Source organism: Taudactylus pleione, unplaced genomic scaffold, assembly GCF_031769625.1.
Source record: "Taudactylus pleione unplaced genomic scaffold, aTauple2 ptg000041l, whole genome shotgun sequence".
Classification (NCBI taxonomy): domain Eukaryota; kingdom Metazoa; phylum Chordata; class Amphibia; order Anura; family Myobatrachidae; genus Taudactylus; species Taudactylus pleione.
In genome coordinates this window covers 15053626-15077033 of record NW_028284443.1, presented here as the reverse complement: position 1 = coordinate 15077033, position 23408 = coordinate 15053626, and the positions used below count along the sequence as shown (strand labels likewise).

Genomic DNA, 23408 nt, shown 5'->3' with positions numbered 1-23408 from the left:
CAGCAGGTAAATTGTAGTATGTATATAGAAACACTCCAGCAATAACGGTAATCTGTGCATAGAAACTAAAAGGCTGCTGCTTACATTCATTCAAAGCAGCATGGATTATAAAAGTTAGACCAATGGCAGTATGCAACAGAATAAGTATACTGTAAGGCATGTATACCTACATAGATGGAAGAACCAGCTCATAAAGAGTTGTTATTGCACATCCAGACAGATGTGATGACTTGTTCTTATTCAGGAAAATGTACTGAACAGCACTTACAGCTGCTATTATATAGTAAGGGCCCCAGGGAACACAGGTTTGGTGACGGTAGAAAACATCTCCTACAATGCACTTAACACATTGTTAAAATCTAATTAGACTTGACAAAGAAGGCAGTGTAATTAGGTTAATGCCACAAAGAGGGCCAAGTTATTTATGGAATGAGTATTAGGGCATTACAAAATTATGTTTCTGAATTTGATAAAACTTTGCAAATTTATTCACCTTGTAATTAATTTCATCCATAAATATGCATTTTCTTAGTAACACATCTGTAACAAGATTTAGCAGAAACATTTATTGATAAGCCTCTGATGTAGAGCTGGACACTGTTTACATCTAAATTGCAGACATAAATTGCATCCACGGGTATCTTAAGATGCCTACAACTCTGGTACACACCTAAAGATTTTCTGTTCAACCATCCAACTAGTTGATTGGTTGGAATGAAAATCTGGTAACGTATGGGAGTAAATGATGATAAGTAATTAGCTCCTAAATGCCAGAAAAAAGATGAAAATGGTCGTCAGACAAGTTTGTTAAATGTTTGATCTAAACAATTTGTTCAAACAACAGTTTTTGTCCATTTTCCGCTGTTTGGGAGCAAATTGCAGATTGTCATTTGCTTTCATACCTTACCAGATTTTCATTCCAACCAATCAACTAGTTGGATGGTTGGACAGAAAATCTTTACGTGTGTATGGAGCATTGGGTGTGTACCCAGTCTTAATATATACAATGCATATTTTCAGTAAAATACGCTAGCAGCACAGGATACGCCTGTCCCTACATATGGATTGGCCCATACGCAACTTTTCTGCACATGTACAGTAATGAAAAGTGTATTTTGCGCTTAAAAGTTGTATCAGCCTAAGCACGCACTACTATTATTGCTGCTCAGTACAGAATAATAATGGTGTTTTATGAGGAAGAACACATTATACCCCTTTCAGACATATCGAGAATCCCGGGAATTTGGCCTGCCTAAGCCAAATTCCCGGGTTGCCACGTATGTCTGCAAGGTACCTATCCGGGAGCGCGTTCCCAGGGTATCCGACCCTTGAAATGACCAGGGAATTTCCCGGGACTTAAGTCCTGGGAAATTACCCTGCTTATGTCTGAATGGTGCTTCCCGGGAATTTACTACTCCCAGGCTGCACCGAGCAGCTTTTACATAGAGTTGGCAGTGCAGAGCATCCAATAGGATGCTCAGCGCTGCCTCTCACCACCCCTGCACCGGTGGCTGTGTCGCTGTTGATGGAGTCAGCGACACTAGACCCCAGCCGGACGCTGGGAACACCCGCCTGCGCTGGAGACCGCCGACTGGTCTCAGCAATAGTGGGCCACCCTTACTCCCGCTGGACCACCAGGGCAATAAAAGAATTAAAACAAATAATTAAATAATAAAATAAAAAAATACAAAATGCAGCATTTTGATTGGCCGGCTTCCGGCATCCCAATGATGACATCAATGACATAATCAGTGCCAGCCGGAGAGGGGATAGGCTAGGAGAAGCAGACAGAAGAGGAGAGGCAGGTAAGCAGAAAAACCCGGCTTATGTCTGAAAGGAGTCTACCTGGGAATTTCCCGGGTAGACACTGTAGTGTGAAAGGGGGGTCTCAACCAAATACCCAGGATTTGCACAGCAGAAATTTGTGGGTCTGAGCAGGAAATTTCCCGAGTTGTATGTCTGAAAGGGGTATAAGTAAGTAAGTAAATAAATATTTCCCTTCTCTCTTTTACTGCCAACCCACAATATGACTGCATCCAGTAAGAAGTCATTTTGTAGGTTTGCTACATAAACACTGGAAAAATAATTGAAGAAGCAGTTAGCAGGTATGCCATTAATAAAACTCATGGTCACACTGTTTAAAAAAATATATAAATAAACAAATAAAAAGTATCATATGGAATAGAAAACCTAAACAACTCCCTGCCCCCAACTAGCAGAAAGGTGGTCACCCAACATCAGTGACAGTGACGTAGACATTTTAGTACTGCTCACACCATCAGTGCTCTACTGTTCTTCTCTTTATGCTGACATCAGGGGTTAATGGAGGCATGACAAGCTGTTTGTTTCTAACACAGGTTACTATTTCACAGAGCAACAGTAGAGAGGAGGCCCTGCGCAGCACTAGTACTGGTAGCATGTCACCCATACAGTTTTGTTAGCTGCAAGGAGGTGACAGGTAACCAAAGATTTACTTTGTGGGTGGTGATGTGCTTTAAGACTGGCTTAATATAATTTTTGTATAGAGAGTATCGGCAGTAGTGACACAGTATGGTGTGTGGGAGATATAGTTCCTTACTGCTCTTCCTTTGATTAAAGTGTTACACAGAAACACACCAGCAGAGAAGTGTTTCGTTATTACCAGCTGGTACTCTCTTTGCAAACCTGTGATCATTCACCTACACTGGACTAACACTGCTCCCGTTCCAAAGTACTGTCTGGATGGTTATCTACTGTGGCTGCTAACTAGTGTGGATCACAGATTTGATACACAGGAGGGACTCAGAAGGAATCGGTATGTAATGCCAGCTGTTGGGATGCCTTCTGTCAAAATACCGACAGCGGCATCCCGATGGTTGGTATCCCAACAGGGGTCAGGTAAGTATACTTACCCTTCTCCCCCTAACCCTCCCTTCTTGTAGCCTAACCCATGCCACACCCTAACTCTAACCTTACTAGTTAGGTTTACGCACTAAGTCTCCCCCCTTAGTGCCTAACCCTAACCCCCACAGTGGTGCCTAACACTACCCCCCCAAAGCCTAACCCCGCTAGGCTGCCTAAAGCTAACACCCCCCCCCCCCTGCGGCTAACAGCTAAGAGCATCCCAGACCTACCTCGATCGGGCTGGCATCCTTCTGGATTTCAGCATCAGGATTAAGATAGGCGTCAGTATTCCTACGCCTATCTTAAGTCCTGTGTCGGGATTCAGACCGGCGGCATGCCGTCTGCTGGTCTGATAACAACATCCCACTCAGGAACCTATGGGAGGCTGCATAGAGCCACAGGAGTTCCACAAGAAAGGTCTATTAACATATGACCAATTAACTGTTTCTTTTGTTAAAAACAGATATTTTCAACTTCAAAGTCCACATGGATTACGTCTTTGGTTCTGTATCATATCTTATAAATTGGGATAATTTATCAAACACAATGTTGGTAAGGTGAACAGTAACCTGAACACTAAGTGCTCCAAAGAGAATTCCGGGCAAACATATGAGAGTCTCTATATCATTTCCTCAGCACACCATTTCTACATAAGTGGTTGATACATTTTAAATTTATTATTTATGTACAATAAAAAATGTTTTATTATTGTTGTTTGTAATTATTATATATATTTTTGGCACTTCTGAGCTTTTACTATTATTGTTTGGAGTATAAAGAGCAGATTTATATTCTTATCCAGATGCAGTTCCTTGTCCTATTAGAGCGCTTTACCTCATATATGAGAGAGATGTATCAAACCTTTCATGGAGGACAGGTGGAGCAGTTACCCTTAGCAACCAATCAGCTTCTACCTATCATTTTGTAGAATGTACTTGATAAATGGTAGCTACAAGCTGACTGGTTGCTATGGACAACTTCTCCACTTGTTCTCTTTAGAAAGTTTGACACATCTCCCCATATACAAAAGGTAGAGCATTCTAATGGCACAAGGAACTGCAGATAATATTGATTGTGTTTGAATGTTTTATCTGACATCATTTTTACTCACTTTTATTTACTAACATGGCAACTGATGCAAAACTGTATTCCCCCACCACACAATTACTCAACAATTCTTTTTCTCTGATATCTGCCAATAATTCATTAGGAGTCTAATTATTAAACTGTGATCAGCCAATTCTCCAGAGAAAATGCCAGTTTTCTCCATAGAACAGCTATTGGAGCATTTTCTCCGATTTATATAAGTGTTATTGCCGGAGAAATCTGATCTTTCTGGCACTAACCTATTTACCACAAAGACCTTGATGGGGATAGTGAAAAGTGCAAAAAGTGAAGCTTTTATCTATTTTATTTATTGCCAGTTATTTATATAACGCACACATATTCCGTAGCGCTTTGCCAAGAATATTTAGCCATTGAGTCCAGTGTCGCCAGAGAGACTTCACTGTATCCCTCACTAGTTCACATTGCTGCCCACTCACATCGCCTTGCGCTTTCTCCAACAATGGAACTAATTATTATTATTATTATTATTATTATTATCCTTTCTTTATATGGCGCCACAAGTGTTCTGCAGCACCTTACATAGTACATAAAAGTAAAAAGTGAACAAAACCCCCCAAAAAAACAAACAAGTAACTTACAGTACAGTGAAGGACATTATATACATTGATTCAATAGTGATTAAAACACTCACAATAAGCAGCAGGGAGTTGGCAGAGACGTGTTAGGTGCCCTTATGGGGAGTAAGGAGTAGAAGAAAGTGTAAGGAGAAGCACATGAGGGAAGAGGTCCCTGCTCATGAGAGCTTACATTCTAAAGGGGAGGGGCAGACAGACAGGCGTGACACAGAAGGGGGAACATAGGGAGGAGAGAGTATATGTGGGTTAGGATGAGAGCTGGAAGGCCTTGATGAAGTAGTGAGACTTGAGAGCCCGTTTGAAGATATGCAGTGAGGTGGAGAGTCTGATAGGGAGAGGGAGAGAGTTCCAAAGGTAGGGAGCAGCACAGGCAAAATCTTGGAGGGGGTAGTGCGAGGAAGTAATCAGTTGGCAAGAGAGGCGGCATGCATTTGTTGAGCGAAGTGGATGGGCGGGAGTGTGAAGGGAGAGAAGGTCAGAAATGTATGTGGGGGAGGATTTAGTGAGGGCTTTGTAGGCGAGTGTAAGAACCTTGAATTGGCATCTGAAGGGAAGCCAGTGTAGGGCTTGAAGGAGAGGGGAAGCAGATGTAGAACATCTGGAGAGGAAGATGAGCCGAGCAACAGCATTGAGGATCGATTGTAGTGGAGAGAGGTGGGAGACTGGGAGGCCAGCTAGGAGAAGGTTACAGTAGTCCAATCTGGAGATGACCAGTGAGTGGATGAGGGTTTTAGTGGCATCCTGGGTGAGGAAGGGTCTAATCCTGGAAATATTTTTTAGGTGGAAGTGGCAGGACTTGCGAGAGGTGCTGAATGTGTGGTTTAAAGGAGAGGGAGGAGTCAAGAATAATTCCAAAACAGCGCACTTTGGGGATAGAGGAGATAGTTGTGCCATCAATAGATAAAGAAATTGTGGGAAGTGAGGTAATGGAAGAGGGTGGGAAGATGATCAGCTCAGTCTTAGACATGTTAAGTTTGAGAAAGCGCTGGGACATCCATGAAGAGATAGCAGAGAGACAGTTGGAGATACGGGTAAGAAGCAAGGGGGAGAGGTCAGGGGTGGAAAGGTAAATTTGAGTATCATCAGCATAGAGATGATATTGGAGGTCAAAAGAGTTAATGAGTTCACCTAGAGAGGACGTATATAGGGAGAAAAGGAGAGGTCCAAGAACAGAACCTTGGGGAACTCCTACTGTTAGTGGAAGTGGGGGGGAAGAGGAGTCCTGAAAGGAGACAGAGAAGGAACGATCAGAGAGGTAGGAGGACAGCCAGGAGAGGGCAATGCCATGGAAACCAAGAGAGTGAAGGATTTGCAGGAGGATAGGGTGGTCTACAGTGTCAAATGCAGCAGAGAGGTCAAGGAGCATGAGCAGAGAGTAGTGGCCCTTGGATTTGGCAGCAAGGAGGTCATTGCTGACTTTTGTGAGGGCAGTTTCAGTGGAGTGGAGAGAACGGAAGCCATACTGAAATGAGTCAAGGAGAGAGTGGGAAGAAAGAAAGGTGGTAAGGTGGTTGTAAACAATATGCTCAAGGAGTTTGGAAGCAAAAGGGAGGAGAGAGATGGGTCGGTAGTTGGAGAATATGTTAGGATCCATGGTAGGTGTTTTAAGTATGGGGGAGACAAGGGCATGTTTGAATGCAGAAGGGACAGTGCCAGATAATAGGGAGAGATTGAGGAGGTGGGCCAGATGGGAACAGGCAGAGGGAGGCAGGTAACAGAGGAGACGGGAAGGGATAGGGTCAAGGGGGGAGGTGGAAGGAGGGGAGGACCGGATGAGGGCCATGACTTCCTCTCCAGAAACAGGGGAGAAGGATGTCAGAGTTGGTGAGACAGAGGGGGAGGGGTGGTCAGGGAAGGGAGGGGCAGGAGTGCTGAGGGTCTGATAGGATAAGACGTCTTCAGGTATGGAGTCAATTTTAGATGTAAAGTAGGTGGCAAAGTCAAGGGCAGAGAGCGAGGAGGGGAGGCGAGGAGGACAAGGGCAGAGGAGGGAGTTGAAAGTGGCAAAGAGACGCCGGGGGTTTGTGAACTGGGAGGAGATGAGGTTCTTGAAATATGATTGTTTGGAGAGGGACAGGGCAGCACTGTAGGATGAGAGAATAAATTTGAAATGGAGGAAGTCTGCCATAGAGCGCGATTTCCTCCACTGGCGCTCAGCAATTCTTGAACACTTCTGCAGGTATCTAGTGCATTTGGAATGCTAGGGTTGTGGTGTGGATCTGTGAGGGTGAGTAGTTATTGCCGGAGCAACAGAGTCAAGAGCAGAAGTAAGGGAGGCATTGTACAGGGAAGTGGCTTGTTCAGGACAAGAGAGAGAAGGGATAGGTGAAAGAAGCGAGTCCAGCAGAGAGGAAAAAGCAACAGTGTCAATAGCCTCAATGTTACGCTTAGTAATGGTAGCCTTAGGAGGTAAAGGTGGGGAAGGAGAGAGGGATAAGTTAAAAGAGAGAAAGTCAGAGAGGGGGAATGTGGAATTGCCATCAGTGTACTTGAGAGGAGAGGATACAGAGTCCAATTTGCAAAGGGTCAGTATGTTGTATAAAACCAAAAAAGTACTGTGGTTGCTGCAGTAACTCTGTACCAACAACTATATACCCTAGACACAGTGGAGTGGCGTATTGCAGTGGTAGCTGCTGAATCCAACCAGTCAATGGAGCTGTGGTATAGGAGGCTTGGACACCTAGGTTATGACAATATACAGAAGCATCAAAGTGGTATGGCGACTGGGATGCAAATGGACAATCTTGTAAGACCAACATGTGAAAGCTGCAAAAAAGAGCAAGCAAACACTTTGCACCTTTCTCAAATTTGCATCCAGAGCACAAGTGCCATAGGAAATTAATTAGTGCATATTGATGTGTGTGGACCAATGGAGATATAATCCATGAGTGGGAAACATTACTTCATGACACTCATCGTTGATGCTGCAAAGATGATATGTTTATTTCCTGAAGAGCAAAAATTAAGTAAGAAGTAAGGGCCTGATTCAGACCCACTCGCAAGCGCATTGCACTCGTAAGCAGGTCAATGGTGGCCCAGTGCGCACGCACAGCATGGGCAATGTGCGTGCACAAGCCCCATAGCGAGTGATACCTTCACTCGCTCCGGAGCTCGCAGCAAAACGGGGCGGCTGTCGATGTTGATCGACAGCTTGCCCCGTTTTGTAGGCGGGTAGGGGGGGTGGCTGAACAAACAGAGGTGTTCCCAAAGGAACGCCTGCCATTTGTGGGTGGCCCTACTGACATCACTCGTGATGCCAGTAGTGGACTTCCGGCTCTATTAGAGCTGGAAGTCAACTTGGTATTGCGAGTGCTGAGACCCTACCAAAAGGGTCTCCTCGCAATACCGATGGTCGCGATAATTGCGACCATAGCCAGGCCACACACACAAGCTGTGGGTGGTCACCCACAGCAGTGCAAGCGGCCTGGAGGCCGGTATTAAAAAAAATAGGGATGCCCTGATTCAGAGCGTGCGCTCGCAAATAGCGAGCGGCTCTGAATCAAGCCCTAAGTTCAAAGTGTACAAGAATCATATACAAAACCAAACAGGTCTAAAACTGAAGGTACTGAGATCAGACAATGGCGGCGAATGCGAGAATAAAGATCTAGCCAACTACCTTAGAGAAGTTGGCATACAACATCAGCTAACTAATTCCTATACACCAGAGCAGAATGTGAAAGAGTGAATAGGACAATAGCTGAAAGAACTCAATTTATCATGACAAAAGATTTTGAGCCAAGCAGTACAAACAGATGTTTTCTTCAAAAATCTATCACCTACAGTGGCAGTCCATGACAAGTCACCATTGGAGGAATGGACTGTTAAAAAAATCAAACATCAGTCATTTACCTGTATTTGGAAGCAGAGCTTATTCTCATGTATTTAAAGAGAGAAGATACAAACTTGATCTTAAGTCTATCGAGTACATCAAGTTAGAATACTGTAAACAGAGCAAAGGTTACCATCTATGGGACCCTAACAAGAAAAAGCTCCAACTGTCAAGAGATGTTGTGTTTCACGAGACTACTTCAGCTAAAGATAGCCTGAATATTGTACAACCCAGGGCCGCAACTGGGGGTTGGGCTAGAGGTGCACGTGCACCGGGTGCCAGAATGCAGGGGGTGAAAAAGGGCTAACTTAGTCCCTGCACACCCCACGCAGTCTTGTAGTGCGCGGGGACTTGGGGGCTGCAGATTCCATGTGGACGGCTCTGTCCGCACGGGCTCTGCTGAAAACGGGCATCCAAAAATGCCCGCCGCCAAGAAGAAGGCAGATGCTAGAGGTCCTACTGAACCTCTAGTGTCTGTTAGACTAGCGCAATGCACATAGCGTTCCCGGAAGTGCTGGGAACGCTGGCGCTTCCTGGTAGAAGATGCAGAATGCTGCATCTTCTCCCGTGAAACCCCCTGGCAATGAGCATAAACCCCATGGCAACGAGCATGAAACCCCCGACAACGAGCATGGAACCCCTCATAATGAGCATAAAACCCCGGACAACAAGCAGGTAATTTTAAAGTAATTAGAAGCCTTACTGTGGGGCATAAAATGGTGTCGGGCATATATGTAAGTGACACTTTGGTAAAAGGCATTACAGTGTGTTGCATAATGTGTAATGGGCATTATGGTGTGTGGAATAATGTAAGTCACTATACCAGGGACGTCTGACTAGTGCACTGCCTTATGGAGGAGCAAGGACCTAAATCCAGGTACGGGAAGTTAGGGGGCGCAAAATTACTGCCTTGCACCGGGTGACAGATATCCTGGTTTCGGCCCTGTACAACCACAGAGATTTGTGTTGCTACACATGCCTGTAGCTGAAAGTGTGTCAGAGAATGAGACATTGAATACTGCTAACCATTCGAAGTTCCATGAGGAGAAACAAGGGGAAACCTCAGAGAAAGTATAGTGAATAGTTGGCTGGACTTGTTTACTGTGTAACTCAGACACTTCATGACCCAAATCCAAGTTGTCATTGGAAAAGAATATAAATCTACCATAAGTCCTGAAGTTAAAGACAAGTGTCTGGGAAGCATGAAAGTATCAAAGATTCTGTGTCCAACTGCCTTACCTGCTGTTAACACTAAGGGATATATTTACTAAATATCAATTTTAATTGATTTTGATCGATTTAAAATCGATTAAAATTGATCAACATCGATGTTGTTTTTCTGGGGCTAAATCACACATTTACTAACAGACAATTTTTTTATTTGTTTTTATAAGTATTAGTAAATGTGTGATTTAGCCCCAGAAACACAACTTCAATGTTGATCGATTTTCTGAATGATTTTAAATTAATTAAAATCAACCTTTAGTAAATATTCTACTATTTAAGTATAACTTGAATGTATCTGTTTCACAGAAGGCCATCAACATTGCTAACAGACATCACTTTGTTAGGGAGCTAATAGATGTTTTCTTGCAGGGATGTGGTCTGGAACATATTTGAATGTTGATATATTTTCTTGCTGAGTAATGTTATGTTTGCATAATCCTCCTTGTTTCCCATTACAGGTGAGATGTCAAAGTGTGTGACGCTCTCGTTGTGTCATGTGATGAGAGGCAATATCGAGTGAGGGGGTGTTGGATGAGGAGTGCTCCTGCGCTGCCTTCATCCTCAGTGTAATAGGTAACTGAGCTGGTGATCTCTTGGACCTGTTGGACCTTAACAGGAGGCCTCACGCAGATATACCAGCCTAGAGTCCACAGAGTACTGCCAATATACTATATCTTCACCACTGCTACAGCAGAGGGGCATAGTGCTACTATCCACCAGTGTTTTTACCACTCTGGCACACCCAGCACACTACAATACCAGCGATACCCATTTGCTCCAGGCTGCATCAATACTACTATCTGTACACCTGTTCTATTCCTTTGTCTTATACTAGTAATTGTTCTATCTGGTTCAATAAACCTAAGAGCTGGTTAAGCTGTACCATCTGTGGACTAACCGCCACCAGCACCAACATACTGTGCAAGACATTTAACACCTTATACAATCTGACCCAGTTTGTGGACTGTTATTTATTTACATAACCTTAATTCCACCCAGTGTCATTCTGCTGCATATCTTTGCTACTGCTACTCTGCTAATAGGTTGTGAGACCAGTAGCCCCAAGTTTGTAGGTTCTGGTCCCCATACACTGACACTACTGATCAGGTTGCCATGCATGACCACTAAACCATGTATTGCATATTGGCATACACTGAAAGAAAGTTAATTTTTTTTCTAAAATCTCTGATAATGGAGATCAGATTGCAAATTGTACTTGCCCACACACACAATAGGCAATATTTTACACGATCAGCCCGATTCTGACGCATCGGCACGACAGATCGTGTAAAGTATGTCCTAATCGTGAGTCTCTACTCACGATTACGATGCCGATGTGCGTACCCGCTGGTCGTACATCGCATCTTCAGATCTTGCGTACTGCAGGCAATATCTGAAAATCTTATCACGATGCACTGGAATAGTATAGGATGCACGATAGATCGTGGGTCAATTTGGATTGTTTTTAACACCAAATCGTGCCCACGACTGCAGGGGGAGAAATCGGACACGATATCGGATCATGACCTGAACGCCTAGTGTGTGGGCACCTTTACTGTATGTGCATAACGCTTACCATGGATTTTGCATGTTTATTCTGTATTTGTTACCTTTTATGTTCTAATGTTTATAGTCACATCATCCAAATACATATTAACATGTTAAATAGCTTCTTACTGAATTGATTTATTGGTTTGTGTATTTCTTTGTGCCAGTGGTAGGGACATTACACAGTGTCCCCACCTGGGACAAGGACTGTATAGGGTTCTCTGATTGTACAGCATTGAGAATATGGTATCCTTTTATATATATAAAAAAAGTTAATACTAATACAATATCAAGGTATGGGAAAGTTTACTTTACTTGATTATAAACCACCATGCATGCATTTTTCAAATCACATAATTTATTAAACTGCAGTTTGCATAAATATCCATTAGATTTTAAAAGGTGCAAACCAAATGGGGTTTCTGTGTGGTGTTATGATCTCCTGCTTGATGCCACAAAACCAGCACTCTGGTTTGTAATCTGCTGGTTTAATACAGAAGTTATACATATTACTCTGCACTATAAAACTCAATAGCTTGGTTTGCACCATGTGCATATTTTGTGTGAGTCATGGAGTTTATGCATTCCTTTATGATAAACTCTACGGGTCCTATTCATCAATATTTCCCATGGCCCTGCGGAAATTATGTTTATAACTTGCCGTGATTTATGGCGGCAGACACCAATCCACCAGAGCAAATAAGTATTATGCTCTGAAAAGTAGGTCTATTTGGCAAGAGTGACGATGTTGCCCAGAATACTATCGGGCAACATCGTCATGAGTTTTTATCAATTATGACAATTTATGGCTGCTATTCAGCAATATTTTGTGCAGGGACTTCGGTTGCAGTAACATGCTGTCCCTGCGATGCTACAGAAAGCATTGTTTACGGGATTCCGTCCCTGCTTGCGGTGACCGCCGACGGGTAAATCCAAATACTGCCTGTCCAAATTGATTGACGTGTACACAGGCTTTATATTAGCCTGCATACATGTATATTTATGTGCTTTTATATTTAACATTTATATGTAAATGTTAAATATAATAGCACATAAATATAAATGTATACAGACTAATATAAAGCCTGTATACACATGTCTATCTATTTAGGCAGGTTTGACAGGCTCTAGGTGGACTTACCTGTTTGCAGTCACTGGAATGCAGGGATGGAGACTGGGCGGGCTTACAAAATGCTACAGGGACTCAGGGGCTGGCTGGCAACTTTTAGCCTGGGGGGCAAATGCATGCAGGCGGCCCTGGTAGAGGAGTAGCGTGTAGCCAGGGTGCCCGAAAGAACGTGCGTGCTACGGCGCCCCCCCCCTCAAGTGTTCTAGGGAGGAGGCGGGTCCATATGGGATTAATGTAAGGTAAAAATAAAGATATGGGGCAGCCCCCTGTCGTAGTGCCCATATGCAGTGCCACCCTGTGCCACAGGAGGACACCCTTATGCAGGCTTCGAGTAGTGCCCCCAGTAGTGATCCCCCCTATGCAGTGCCCCTTGTACCCCCAGTAGTAAGCCCCTTATATAGTGCCCCCAGTAGTGGTAACCCTTATGCAGTGCCCCTTAAATAGTGGCCCCAGTTGTAGTCTTCCCCCTATGCAGTACCCCCACTATTGCCCTTTATATAGAGCCCCCAGCAGTGGTCCCTCGATGCAGTGGCCCCAGTGGTAGTCCCCTCCCCCCTATGTAGTGCCCCTAGTAGTAGTCCCCTCCCCCTATGCAATGCCCCTAGTAGTAGTCCCCTCCCCTTGTAGTGCCCCTAGTAGTAGTCCCCCCCAGTAGTAGTCCCCCCCTTGTAGTGCCCCCAGTAGTAGTCCCCCCCTTGTAGTGCCCCCAGTAGTAGTCCCCCCCTTGTAGTGCCCCCAGTAGTAGTAGTCCTGCCCTTGTAGTGCCCCCAGTAGTAGTAGTACCGCCCTTGTAGTGCTCCCAGTACTATTCCCCCCCTTGTAGTGCCCCCAGGAGTCCCCCCTTGTAGTGCCCCCAGGAGTCCCCCCCTTGTAGTGCCCCAAGGAGTCCCCCCCTTGTAGTGCTCCCAGGAGTCCCCCCCCTTGTAGTGCTCCCAGGAGTCCCCCCCTTGTAGTGCTCCCAGGAGTCCCCCCCTTGTAATGCCCCCAGGAATCCAACCCTTGTAGTGCCCCCAGGAGTCCCCCCTTGTAGTGCCCCCAGGAGTCCCCCCCTTGTAGTGCTCCCAGTAGTCCGTCTCCCCCCGCAGTAGAGACATAGTAAAAAAAAAAACACACTTACCTGACACCCGCTCCTGCTCCCGCCACCGAGATCAGCTCCTCCGTCCGCCGCTTTGCATTGTGGGAGTGACGCATCATGGGAGTGACGCGTCACTCCCATTACCCACTGTGGGAGCCGGAAGATGTCCGGCTCCGGCAGTGGGAGCAGCAGCCGATGAGAGTCTGTCTGACTCTCATCAGCTGCTAAAGCAAACACACAGCTGCCGGCTCCGGCGGCTGTGTGTTTGTGCTGTGTAGCGCTGACCGAAATCCGTCCGGTCAGCGCTACACACGCGGTGCAGTCTGTGTCACAGTGACACAGTCTGCACCGCGGCCCGCATGACGCTGCGGCCCGGGGGGCACATGGCACCCTGCCCCCCGGCCCAGCACGCCACTGCAGGGACTTATGGGAAAAGTTTCCTCTGTCCCTGCAGTTTTTGGGATATTTAAGTATTTTCTTCATATAAAGCCATTCTGAGATGGTGTTATATAAAATAATGATTTATCGAGTGATTTAACACTTTGTGCTTTGCTGAATAGCAAAAAGCACTAAAGCACTGTAGAGATCAATGGCTGATCCCTTCGATGCGGTACTCAGTGAGATGGCAATCAATGGAGAAGATAACTGCGTTATCTTCTACATTATCCCATTGCTGAATAGGGGATTTACATAGAAAATATGTAAATCATAGTTTCCATATTTTGTTATGTAAAAAAAAATCATTGCTGAATAGACCCCTCAGGGGAGAGCCCGTCCTCCGATCAGCTTTGCTTGCTATAGAGGATTATTTAGACTTTAATGTAGTTGATGTGCAGTAAGGAGTCCATTTAGTATAGCTGTTAATATGCAACATTTCAGCAATATTTTTAATTGCAGGTGGTTGGGTGTCACATCTTTCGGGTTCCCAGAGAAGCTTGGTTGCAGCAACCTCCCTCTAAGCGTGCAGCAAAAGGACATGTGTAAAAAGAAGCCGTATTTGTTGTCCAGCATCCGTGAGGGCGCCAGACTGGGAATTCAAGAGTGCAGGAACCAGTTCAAACATGAAAGGTGGAACTGCTCTATTTTACCATCTATTTACACCTCCAGTCCATCGTTTTCATTTTCTTTTTTATCATCATCATTAGCATCAGCTCATTCAACCTTCGGCTATGAACTGAGCAGTGGTAAGTTGTTTCTAAAATATTTATCATACCATTACAGTGCTTAATGAATGTCCAGTCAGTTTGGTATCAGTTTCAGACATTCCTGGTGATAGTACAGCAGTGTAGGCTGCTTATATGTCTCATACAGCTCGTTTAAGTTGCTAATAATATTGTTTAAACAAATACATACAAAATGTAAAAAAATAAAAGAACAAGAAAAAAACTGAACGTCATCACTTTGCAGTATTCAGATTTCTATAGTTTCCACACTACTGTACCGGAACTTGGCCCTGGTAGCTAATGCCATCCCAAAGATGGCATTAGCCATTGTAGTCTATGGGCTACTTACCGCACAAAATAACTACAGAGGGATTCGGAGACCCGTCCCTAAATGTGAACTATGATACATCAGGGCGGTACTTAATTTCTAATTGCTGTAAATAGCAGTGATAAGAAATTATAATTATCGCATCAAAAACAAGATAATTAATAAATGGGCCCCATAAAGTGATGCTTACAATAATGCTCATAACACAGCAGCTAGATGGAAAGCCTTGCTCATTAAAACTGCTGCAAGGCCCAATCAAATAATCACCCCATCAGATTGGCTTATCTCCTGAGATTACATTTCCCACTAGTTTAACAGAGACTTCTTTTCATAGTTCTCTGTTTGCTGGTTTGTAATTTGCACATACTTGCCTACCCTCCCGATTTGGTCGGGAGCCTCCCTAAAATCGGGTGCCGCTCCCGACCCCCCGGGAAGGCAAGCAATCCTCCTGGCCCCGGTGATGTGTCCGCACCCCCCCGTGCTTTTAAGTAAAAACCCCGGCAGCAGGGGGGCCGGTGACGCAATTCGCGCTGAATCACGCCATCGTGGCTCCGCCCCCGGCTGCACAATGCCATTAATCACGGCATTGTGCAGCCAGGGGCGGAGCCACGATGATGCGATCGTGCTGTCACGCCAAAATGCTCCTCCCCCAACGCCACCTCAGGTGCCGGGCCCCGCTCCCTTTGACTGCTTCACGCCCCCAGCCCTGTAAGCCCGATAGCTCCCTCCCAGAAGGAGGGAGCTAAATGTCGGCAAGCCTGAATTTGCATGTGTGACATAGAGTCTGCGCATGCTCTGTGTATTATGTTTCCCTGCACAATCTCACTAAGGACTAAACAAATGTATTTGCCTACATCATAGTAGCTGTAAACGTCCTTAAGGGGATATTCACAAAGCTTGGGACTTATTTACATTTCATGTCCCCTATTAATCTAATATACTGTACTTTTAACATGCTACCATCACTACTTATCTCTTGTATACCTAGTACTACTGGTAAATTGAGTGAATAAGTAACAGGGCCTTTCTTGTTTTCGTCTGAGTTTAGGCTTATTAATGCTGGTTGAAAAATAGATCTGTAAAAGAGAAGAAACATAAGAACCACAGAAAAGAGAGGAGGTGCTATCTCTTTTTACAGATTGCTCAGTTTTTAGAAGGATGAGTCAATATCATTAAATGAAATATGTATGCTGTCATAGCTTTAAGAAAGATAAAGTGTATAGAGATTGTGCGGGATATGTATCAAGTCTTGGAGAGAGATAAAGTGCTGACCAAGCAGCTCTTAGTTGTCATGTTACAGGCTGCTTTTAAAAAATGACAGTTAGGCTGGGTACACACCTAAACGACCAGCAATCGTGCCGATGTTCAGGGCGATTTGTCTTCACCCTGGACATCACATAATTGCCGGTACACACTTAAAAGATTTAGGGGTCTATTTACTAAGCAGTGTTAGGAGACAGAGTTAAAAGTGATAAGAAAGTGATAAGGCACCAGCCAATCAGCTCCCAACTGTCATTTTTCAAACAGTCTGTGAGATGACAGTTGGGAGCTGATTGGTTGGCACCTTATCACTTTCTTATCACTTTTCACTCTGTCTCCTAACACTGCTTAGTAAATAGACCCATTAATGAAAGATGGAACAATCACTGTTCTGTTCTTCATTAACATATACAGGCTCACATGCGATATCATGTGATTGACTGTGCAGCACAGCCAATCGCATGATATGGCATGCGACCGCGGGTACACGCAAATTGGCATTACACACTGTACGATATGCCAGATTTGTTGTTCCGATTTGGCTAAATCGGTCAAATCGGGCCGATATCATGCAGGTGTGTATCCACCCTTAGTTGCTGATTGGTTAGTACTTTAAATTTCTTCACTTTATCTCTATCCAAGCTTTGATAAATCTCCCCCTTAGGTAATGCTAATTCAAAATGCTACACTTCCACTGCGACGGCCCTGCATGTAAGCGTATTTGCATTTACTTTTGTGCTTTTTTTTTTTTTTAGAAGTAATTTAATCAGTTTTGTCAACAGCTCTGCATCAGCCCTAATACATCTGAATTTCACAGTACTTGTTCAGATTAGTAGATTTGCCTAAGGACAGGAATAAATGATTGGGCTCATGGGGTTTTTGATTTCTGCAGCACGACAGTAAAACAGGAATAGCTAAAGGGTTGATGCTAGATCCGAGTGGGTAGAAGGACGTGTAACGTCAGGGGAAGGGGTAAGGCCGCTAAGCTTGCAGTTTAACTATCTACATGGACATAGAGTAGGAATTGTAACAGTCCCTGAAACATGGTGAGCGTACATTTTGGGTGCCAATCTGAGCTTTGCTACTGTTATGGGTCACATAGAGGTCCCTCAGCCCAGTTCACTTTAGACATAACCATAGCTAAAGTGACCTTCACTCAGCTCTTAGCACCAATTCCATTACTGATCAGTCACCCTTACCAAATTTCTGACTTGGTGATTGAGACACATATGAAACCAACATGCACAATACAAATAAAGTCCCCTCTATTCCATCAACCAGAAGAATGCCTAAATGGGTTTACATATACTGTAACAGGGACTTGTTTTCATATTTTTAAAGACAACACTGCTGTGGTTTTACTGAGAAGTGTGCTGAGGACTTCAGCATGTGGTTAAATGGATATATTTTTCCAATAAAAATACAGCTTAGCTTGAGGAAACCACAGTGTGATCTAATTGCAGCATAAAAACAAACACTGCAAACTCCTGGGAAAAAAGAAACTTTTTTTTTTAAACCAAACATTTCATATGGAGCTCTGTAAGGTTTCTCACTGTTACATGGCAATTATGGAACTTTAAAGAAAACTCATAGTGAAAGTAAATATTTTCTACTCTTCAAAAAGTACATTGCAGTCTCATTTAATTTCAAATAAAAGGGTTGATACTAATTATTTATCTATGTCTGCTTAAAGCGAAACATATTGTGCCTTGCTTCTCCGTGGGAGCACATGCTGTGTTGACATCCTGAGCTCTGTTCACTGTATAGGTTTATTTATATAAAACCATAGGCAAGTGCAGGGGGCTTTTTGCTTCAAACTGACACAATGAATAATTCTAGCCATGAGAAGTATATTTTATTTATCCCAATGGCACTATTTCATGTAACATGCATGAATAGTTTCATGCCTCATACAGCATTATGGGGTCTATTTACTAAGCAGTGTTAGGAGACAGAGTGAAAAATGATAAGAAAGTGATAAGGTACCAGCCAATCAGCTCCCAACTGTCATTTTTCAAACACAGCCTGTGAGATGACAGTTGGGAGCTGATTGGCTGGCATCTTATCACTTTCTTATCACTTTTCCGTCTGTCTCCTAACACTGCTTAGTAAATAGCCCATATATATTGTACACAATGTACTTGCATACATACATACATAGATTCGTACCAAGCTATGTTTTTGGGAAGTGCCAAGGGCAAATGCTTTGTGCAGTTGTTTTTCTGAGATTAAGGCCCGTATTCAATTTGGAGCGAAAACCCATTATCAGCGATAATTTATCACCGATGACGTCATTTTCGCCTGTTTCAATTATCCCCGTATTACATTTCAAAGACTTTTCTGTGGTGCGAAAAGTCTTTGGTAAAAATCGGGGATAAGTTTTCTCCATGTAATACATGGCGAGAAAAGGTGCAGAATTGGGGTTTTGGGGTGCAGGCTTAAAAAAAATAGGCTGCACCCCTAGGAGTTTTATCCAATTGTAAATCTCATTGGAATATTGTATGCTGCCGCCATATAAATAACTGTTGATAAATAAATAGGAGGCTACTACAATTGCATATATGGCAAGCATAACTGGCCTGTGCACATGCAACAATAACCCTTTTATCTGTAATGGGTTGCAGAGATATAAAGTCTGATTACTTTATATCCAGGGGTGCTTTAACACAGGAGGGGGGGGGGTCTGTGTGCAAATTTCCATAGGCCCCCTCACCCAGAAAAACATGGCACCATTACATCCCAGAAGGCTCTGGTATTGTACCAATGTGTCTGTTTTAAAACAACAATGTAATGTACTAAGGGCATATTTACCAGTCTGACATAGTTGTCTGGCTGCAAATGTATTACATTTACATACATATCTCATACAGATGTCGCTCATTAGCTGCTGGGTCATATTATTTCTCCACATATACAGTCTGTCTGAGGAGGGGAATAAGAGACACATGTTTTCTTCTGGCTCCTGGCCTCCAATGCTGCTGTACCCCTTAAGTACTGAGTTGCTATGACTGTGGTTATGCTCACACTGCCAATCATTGTAAAGCTATAAGAGTTGTGCATTTAGTGCAACTCTTTCCTCTTTATCTTATTTCTTCACCATTCCTGTGCAGTTTGCTGCACGTAATACTAGCTTTCATTTCCCCTACAATTGAGGAGATCAGTGCCATTGGCATGGGATGTAGTCAGGAAGCCGACAGTCTAAATACCGACTGCTGGCTTCCCGACTGTCAAATCCCGGCAATGTACTGACAGGCGTTGAAATCCCAACGCCTGTCTTTAGACCTACGCCGGGAGCCTGACCCCCGGCATACCGAACGAAGTTAAGCTGGGCGCCAGGCCGCACAGGGGGGGGGGGGGGAGGGAGGGTTAGGCACCCCCCCAGGAGACTTAGGGTTAGGCACTTGGGTGGGAGGTTAGGGTTATGCAACCCTAAGGGAGGGTTAGGGGGGAAAATAGGGTTAGTTATACTTACCTAATTAGCGATCGGGATCTTTACCTCTGCCGGGCTTCCGCTGTCAGGATTTGAACCGCCGGCCGCATAATACATACTACACCCATTGGCATTAACAGGCATAGCAGCAGATACTGTGGAAAAAAAACATGTTTATTACGGAGTTGTTATTTGTCCCTTTTCCCTGCTACATAGAATCATGTGCACTTTGTATTTTGTGCTAGACTGATCGGATGGTAAAAAATATACTCTCTGATCGTTTGCTATAGGTTACAGTACATTTCACTGATATTTTCAATTAAATAAACATGTAATATTCATAGATACCAAGATTAGAAAATAAAAAGTTTGCTGAATTGCCACATGGGATAGCAGTGGCACCTTTATTTATTATTACCGATTATTTATATAATGCACACACATTCTGCAGCGCTTTACAGAGCATATGTGACCATTCACATCAGTCCCTGCTCCAGTGGAGCTTACAATCTATATTCTTTTATCCATTAACCTATCAGAATATTTTTGGATTGTGGTAGGAAACTCGAGTACCCGAAGGAAAAACACGCAAGCGTGGAGAGAACATACAAACTCCATAAAGTTAGGGTCAGGATGGGATTTAAACCCGGGAGCCCAGTGCTGTGAGGCAGTAATGCTAACGTCCACACCCATCTGCCCAATAATGTAGCCTTTAGTCAGCCCTGCACAGATTTCCATGGAAATTACATACTGAAAAAAAGAGGCACTTCAAATTATCATTGATAACAAACTATTAAATGACCATGTAAAATGTTTTGATACAGCAAATAATAATGACATCCTCTCAACCCTAATGTCTGCTTTGTACAGAAACATATAACATTATGCACTGCTTACATCTATGAAATGTTACTCTATGTTTAAAGCTAAATTTGTTATTTCAGGGACCAAAGAAACGGCGTTCATCTCTGCAGTGACAGCGGCGGGTCTAGTGCACACAGTGACAAGAGCATGCAGTGCTGGGAATATGACTGAATGCTCCTGTGACACAAGCCTTCAAAATGGAGGCTCAGCCAGTGAAGGCTGGCATTGGGGTGGCTGCTCAGATGATCTTCAATATGGAATGTGGTTCAGCAGGAAATTTCTTGATGCCCCCTACAAAAACATAACTGGAAAGGAATCAGATATTCTTAGTGCAATGCACTTACATAACAATGAAGCTGGGAGACTGGTAAGTATCATTACATAATTATTTCTTGCAGAGGATTTATAGTCGCATTAAATCCAGTTTCAAAAACATCTGGCATCAAATTGACATAAGTGAACATTGCTATACTCTATTTTATACAGAGAACTTGTATTTCAGACATCTTAGCCCACAACTACAAGCACTGCCCATTACCAACAAGGAGGAGCATAGAGATAAAAGTCTTTACAGATAAGAGTCTGTGCGCTGCTGCCCCTCCATGTTAGTGGTTGGTGCTTAGTATGTGGTACCATGGGGTGAATAAGAGCACTGAATGAGTGACCTTATGTCATCATACAGAGTTTTAGACAAATGACCGCCTAAGTTTATCTAGTGGTAGCGCCAGCCCTGTCTGTGTGTTGTAAAGATGTACACCATTAGCTGAGGAGTGCGTTATGTAAACTGAGGATAGAAAAGTCCATGACAGAGTTTTCAATACATTTTAAATGGACACAAGAGAAAATATATTACCTATGGTATAATAATTAAAATTATTATTACATTTAGTATTATTTTTCTCACAAAGACTTCATGTACTTATGTGCTGAATGCTTTCCTCTTGCTGATTGCAGTTCTGTGTCTGTTTCATTAGGCTGTGGCTAAGCTAATGACTGTGGACTGTCGCTGTCATGGAGTCTCTGGTTCCTGTGCTGTAAAAACCTGTTGGAAATCTATGTCTTCATTTGAAAAGATTGGCAGTTACCTAAAAGACAAATATGAAAACAGTATCCAACTATCAGACAGAATGAAGAGTAAGGTCCGAAGGAAAGAGAAAAATCATCGTAAGATTCCTGTCAGAAAAGAAGATCTTGTCTACTCAAACCGATCCCCGAATTATTGTGTAGAAGATCAGAAACTAGGAATATCTGGGACTCATGGGCGGGAATGTAACCGTACCTCAGAGGGAGCAGATGGCTGCAACCTGCTCTGCTGTGGGAGAGGTTATAACACGCATGTGATCAGACATGTAGAAAGATGCGAGTGTAAATTTGTGTGGTGCTGCTATGTCCGCTGCAGGCGGTGTGAGAGCATGACTGATGTCCACACATGCAAATAAGTTTACATGACAGAAAACAGCTCATAGATGAATAAATTACATTATTGCTAGGAACCGTTTCCCAAGAAGAACAAAGAAAATCCAGATTTGACTAAACAAAAAGTTCATTATAATTATCCCTCATACAGTACATGTCAAATAAGTATTACAGATGCTGGATTGTTGTGATATCACATTTCATGTGAATAGTGTACAGTATATACCATTTGTCCCTCCTTCCAGGCATAGTCTCCAGTTTGGAAGAGTTCTTTCCGATAGCAGTTGTCCTCTGAATATTTTTATTGTAAGTGCACATTACTATTCTCAGGTATTCAAAGGAGGAATATTACATGTTTAACCGTTATGATATATTGATATCATTCTGAGTAATCAGGCCATGCTGGCTGTACCAGTGACATTTGTCCACATAGAATACTCATGCACAGGGTCATCAAAACTGTAAATATGTTTGAATACCTATGATAGAACGGTAACGGATTAGTCCATGTCTGGCAAGGATAAAGCAAATAGTTTCTACTACATTCCGTATGTAGGGGTTTATATAAAATAATCCCTTTTACTTTAGAACAATTACACTGTTAGCTACATGTGCCAAAGGGACCGCCCAGAAACACGATACACAGCACCATTGGGAATGACTAACTGGTTGGAATATTAATTGAGACTAAATGAATACTAGGCTGTAACATGAAGGGGTGACTCAGAGTTGGACCCATCTGTAAAACCAGACGCACATCCTGAATTCAAACTGACTGTGTCTGCGACTGAATCAGAAAATATGGTGTGAGCACACGCTGCACGATGCGTCCCAAGTAGCAAGAAGGCGCTTCCATGTTGCATCTTGTGTGAATGGAGACTAACATGCAATAGGCATTTAGGCGTTTCTGTGGAGCGACTGGGCAGCAACTATCAAGATGCCCGGAGCGGCTGTTTCTGATGGGAGTGTCATGGGAGTGTGGTGGGTATTCATCACGACTTCAGTGCTTCAGTTAGGTGTCCGGATGCAGTTGGGATGCCTGTTTAAGACAGATCTCTTGCACCCAGCATGAGGTAGGTGCAAGCCAAGATAGTAATGATGATTGCTGAAGCAGAATCTGCACATAGATGGCTGCCGTGACAGACGCAAATTTGGCCGCACTAGCGTCTGACTCAGAATCGTGCCCTGTAAACAATTAAATCTGCTCTTTGTAGAAAATCCCTGTTCTCAACTGCTCTGGTTGTACAGGGCTCCAGTAAGCAGACCTGCATAAGAAACAGTTTCTACACAACAGCTCATAGTCACATACAGTAGCTGACAGTCTGCATTGCCTGTCCTTCTGCTGGGCTAAAGACCAGTAAGAGTGGCGGATAGTGATATACCAGCGCTGCTGCACTCCACTCATGGAGTCTTTCAGTGATGTGACAGCACTCTTTACTAGAAGGAATAGGATCTCAGGTGAATGTATGTTCTACACTGCACAGACAAGGGAATGGAGGCAGGGGGCACATTTTAATAAGCTTCCTTAGTGCCCCCAAGTAATCACAGCCATG

General features: G+C 43.6%; 1 protein-coding gene across 1 annotated transcript in view; it reads left to right on the top strand.

The window, feature by feature from the left end:
• Positions 1 to 22375, top strand: part of WNT16 (Wnt family member 16) — a 28375-nt gene extending 6000 nt beyond the window's left edge. The window contains exons 2-4 of the mRNA XM_088456135.1: positions 14292 to 14578; positions 20520 to 20806; positions 21414 to 22375. Of these exons, the coding sequence (XP_088312261.1) occupies positions 14292 to 14578; positions 20520 to 20806; positions 21414 to 21878 (1039 nt within the window). The 3' untranslated portion in view covers positions 21879 to 22375. The remainder of the gene's footprint in view (positions 1 to 14291; positions 14579 to 20519; positions 20807 to 21413) is intronic.
• Positions 22376 to 23408: the final 1033 nt, after the last annotated feature.